Source organism: Fukomys damarensis, unplaced genomic scaffold, assembly GCF_012274545.1.
Source record: "Fukomys damarensis isolate Sample0158 unplaced genomic scaffold, DMR_v1.0_HiC HiC_scaffold_14, whole genome shotgun sequence".
Taxonomy (NCBI): Eukaryota; Metazoa; Chordata; class Mammalia; order Rodentia; family Bathyergidae; genus Fukomys; species Fukomys damarensis.
In genome coordinates this window covers 73,826,301-73,830,386 of record NW_022900926.1, presented here as the reverse complement: position 1 = coordinate 73,830,386, position 4,086 = coordinate 73,826,301, and the positions used below count along the sequence as shown (strand labels likewise).

The window sequence follows — 4,086 nt, the reverse complement described above, 5'->3', positions numbered from 1 at the left end:
CCCCGGCGGTCCGAGGACCCAGCCTGAGATCAGGCCTCCCGCGGGCTACTCCTTGGGCTGCCGACCGAGGGAGTGGAGCTCCCGGGGCCCCGCACCGGTGCCCGCTAGGCCCTTGCTACGCCGCACTTCAGTGAGAGGCCTCGCGCGGCTTACGTTGTGCTTCCCCAGATTCAGTTTGCGGATATGCATTTTCTTCGCCTTTTAAAATATTTGTTCCCACAGATGAAGTAGTAATATGTGAGATCGAGGCAGTGTAGTTCTCACTCGATAATTGTGCAGCCCTAAAAGTTGGTGCGGAAAAGGACTTTACATCTGATTTGATCCATTCCTTCGTCTCCAGAGGAGAAAGCTGAGAGGTTACATGGATATTGGGAATTAGACCAGCTTTGTAATGTGCAGTAGGAATGAAAACCCAGAGCTAAGCTTCTAAGTAGACTTTAGTAAATGGTAATATTAAAATTCAGGCAAAAAAAAATTAAGTTAGCAAAACGAAGGCAATAGCACGTTCATGTAGGCTGAGGTTAACCGTGTTAACGTATAATCCCGTTTAAACATTGTCTTCTTATTTCAGATTTAAGCCTTCTTGGCTTGTGAAGAAATGGCAGAAGTGGGGCCAGGGACGTAGCTCATTGGCACAGCGCCTACCTGGCAAACAAGAGGGCTTAAGTTCAATTCCCTATACTGAAAAAGAAAAAGCAAAAAGAAAATGGCAGAAGCATCACCAGAGCTTTCTGAAGGGCAGATTGTTGTACGCTCAGACACTCACAGTGACACTGTCCTAGCCAGTTTTGAGAATCAAAGAAAGAAAGGCTTTCTCTGTGACATTACTTTAATTGTGGAGAATGTGCATTTCCGGGCCCATAAAGCCTTACTTGCTGCCAGTAGTGAATATTTCTCAATGATGTTTGCAGAAGAGGGGGAGATTGGACAGTCCATTTATATGCTGGAAGGCATGGTTGCAGACATTTTTGGTATCCTGCTGGAATTTATCTACACAGGTTATCTCCACACTAGTGAAAAAAGCACAGAACAAGTCCTGGCTACTGCTCAATTTTTAAAAGTCTATGACCTGGTAAAGGCTTACACAGACTTGCAGAATAATCATAGCTCCCCAAAGCCAGCAACTTTGAACAGTGCGGGTGCTCCTGTGGTTGTTATTTCTAATAAGAAAAACGACCCTCCAAAGCGGAAACGAGGCAGACCAAGAAAAGTCAATAGTTTGCAAGAAGGCAAATCAGAACTGGCTGCAGAGGAGGAAATACAGCTAAGGGTGAACAATTCAGTTCAGAATAGACAAAACTTTGTGGTTAAAGAAGGAGACAATGGGCTACTGAATGAACAGATTCCTGCCAAAGAAAAGGAAGAATGTGAGCCTTCTTGTGAGGCAGGTGGAGTGGAAGAGATGGCAGCTGAAAAAGATGAGAACTGTGATCCGAAGACCCAGGAAGGGCAGGACTGCGAGAGTCGGTACAGCAAGCGGAGGATCCGGAGGTCCGTCAAACTTAAAGATTACAAACTTCTTGGGGATGACGACGACCATGGTTCAGCCAAGAGGGTGTGTGGAAAGAGAAAACGCCCCAGTGGTCCTGAGGCCCATTGTAAAGACTGTGGCAAAGTTTTTAAATACAGTCACTTTTTAGCAATCCATCAGAGGAGCCACACGGGTAATTACACTTTCAAGACTTACTGCACTGCATTTTAGAATTTGAAATGGAAATGATAAGAGCTTTCGTTACTGTGCAGCCTCTGTATAATAGAACCTCTGTACAGGTTATTGCATTTAGTTTTGGGGGTAATCTTACAGAATAGATAGTAGTATCCTAATTGTACAGATAAAGAGACCCAGGCCTAGAGAATTTAAATAACTTGCCCAGTAGTATCCATTCTGTGATAGAGCTGGTATTTGAACCCAACTGGCCTCATTCCAGATTTGTAATTGCTGGTTGGCAGTTTTAGCCTCATCTAGTTATCAGTCGTTAGTCCAGTTTACTCTGTTTTCTGGGTGTTGAACATTCTTTGTCTTAACCACAGCATTCTTTTGCCCCAACTCTGGGATAGCTGTATAACCCAGCCCTCTGGCTCCAGATGCTTTTCTCCTTTTTGGACCCTCTGGCCTAGCACTATACAGTAAACCCTTTTGTGATGATGGAAATATTTTCTGTTCACATTGTCCAACACAGTGGCCACTAGCCACATGTGTATTTTGAGTGCTTGAATTGTGGCTAGTGTGACTGAGAAACTGAATTTTTATTTTTATTTTTTTCGTCGTTAATTTAAATTCCAATGACCACGTGTGGCTGGCTGATAGCTGACATACTGTATTGCAGTACTAGCCATGGGGATTTCCCCAGAAATCCCTTGAGCCCTCTCTCAAGCATTTAACTCACTCCTCTTTGAGTCAGGTTGTTGCCACTTACATATCCCTCAACTGACTGTAAGCTTCTGTGGGAGCTGGTACTGTACTAAAGTTTTCTTTTGTCAGCAGCAGCTTGCTGTTATGTGACTCACAGCATCTGGTGCTATGGTTCTCAGCCTGCATATTAGAATCACCTGAAAAACCTCTAGAACTTCCCTGCACTCAGGCTTCTGATGTAACTGGAGTCCTATCCAGGAAATTCTTGCCTGAACCAGTATTTTCAAGTGTTTCCCTTAGGTTTTTGTCTAGTAGTTTCAAAGGTCTTACAGTAAAGTCTTTAACTATTTTAAGTTGAATTGTATAGAGTGAGAGTTAGGAATCTAGTTTCGGTCTTCTAAATGTGGATATCTAGTTTTCCCAGCACTCTTTGATGAAGAGACTCCTTTCCCCATTGTATTTTTTTGACATCTTTGTCAAGAACAAGAATCAGCTGAAGATGCATGGACTTCTTCCTGAGTCCTCTGTTCTGTTCTGTTGGTCTAAATGTCTGCATTTTTCTCATGACTGCATTTTTATTACTGTGGCTCTGTAGTATGTTTTAGAATTCCGTACTGTTGTGCCTCTGGCTTAGGATTGTTTTGGAAAAAGAATTAGTTTCCTGGTTTCTTTCTCACTGAAATCAAATTGATATTATAGAAGTGCTACTTATTTTTAATATGTTGATTGATTTTGTGTTCTACTGTGTTACTGAAATAGTTTATTCTAAAGTCTTTGGTGGAGTCTTTAAGATTTTCTTTATATCGAATCGTATTACTTATAAACAGGAATAATTTGTCTTCCTTCTTTCTTGTTTGTGTATCTTTTTTCTTTCTTTTTTTCTCTTGCCTAATTACTCTGGCTAAAATTTCAAGTCGTCTAGTCCAGTTTCTCCCATTTGACCATACCAGATACAAACAGGTTGGGACATTGACCAGTTCCAGAAAACTTTCTTGATTTATTTTATAGATGATTTCTTCCCATCTGTTTTCTGTTCTTCCTTTTCAGAACTTGTGCTGTTTAGATGTTGAACCTTGTGGACTCCGCTTCAAACTTCCTTATCTTTTCATTCATATTTTCATTATTATTTATTGTACTTTTTGGTACATTCTTACTGTATCTTTTGGGAGAGTTTTGTTTTGTTTTTTGAGGCAGGTCTCACTATGTAATTCAGGCAGACTTTGAACTCACTGTGTAGCCCAAGTTGGCCTCAGACTCACAGTGATCCTCCTGCTTCAGTCTACTGAATGCCCCACCAAGCACGGCTTTCCAGCCTTATCTTTTGGCTCTTGGAGATTTTCTATTTCTACTCTTTTTTTGCCCTTTACTTTAGAAGCTCGTTTTGTTCTGTAAGTTATTTTTGAAAATTAGAATCTTTTTTTTGTATTAACTTTATTTTATTTTTATTTTGAGACACAGTCTCAAAGTTGCTAAATTGCCTAAGCTGGGCTCAGACTTGTGATTCTCCTGCCTCAGAGGGGTGGGATTACAGGCGTGCACCACTATGCTCAGCTCTTTTTATTTAATAATGTAATATCTTGCGTGAGAATGTTAATGGTAACAGTTACTTCATCTTGAGCAGTCTCTCTTTTCTACACATTGCCTTTTCTTCTGTTTCTCCTGGTATATTACTAGTACTAAAGATTTTCCTTGAATGCTGACTTTTTTTTTTTTTTTTTTTTTTTTTTTTTTTT

At 40.8% G+C, this 4,086-nt stretch overlaps 1 protein-coding gene across 2 annotated transcripts in view; it reads left to right on the top strand.

Moving 5' to 3' along the window:
* Positions 1-575: 575 nt before the first annotated feature.
* The window catches only part of Zbtb24 (zinc finger and BTB domain containing 24), a 15,389-nt gene continuing 11,878 nt past the window's right edge, over positions 576-4,086 (top strand). For both annotated transcript variants that reach the window (XM_010635276.2, XM_010635278.3), the window contains exon 1: positions 576-1,664. In XM_010635276.2, the coding sequence (XP_010633578.1) occupies positions 707-1,664 (958 nt within the window). In that variant the 5' untranslated portion in view covers positions 576-706. The remainder of the gene's footprint in view (positions 1,665-4,086) is intronic.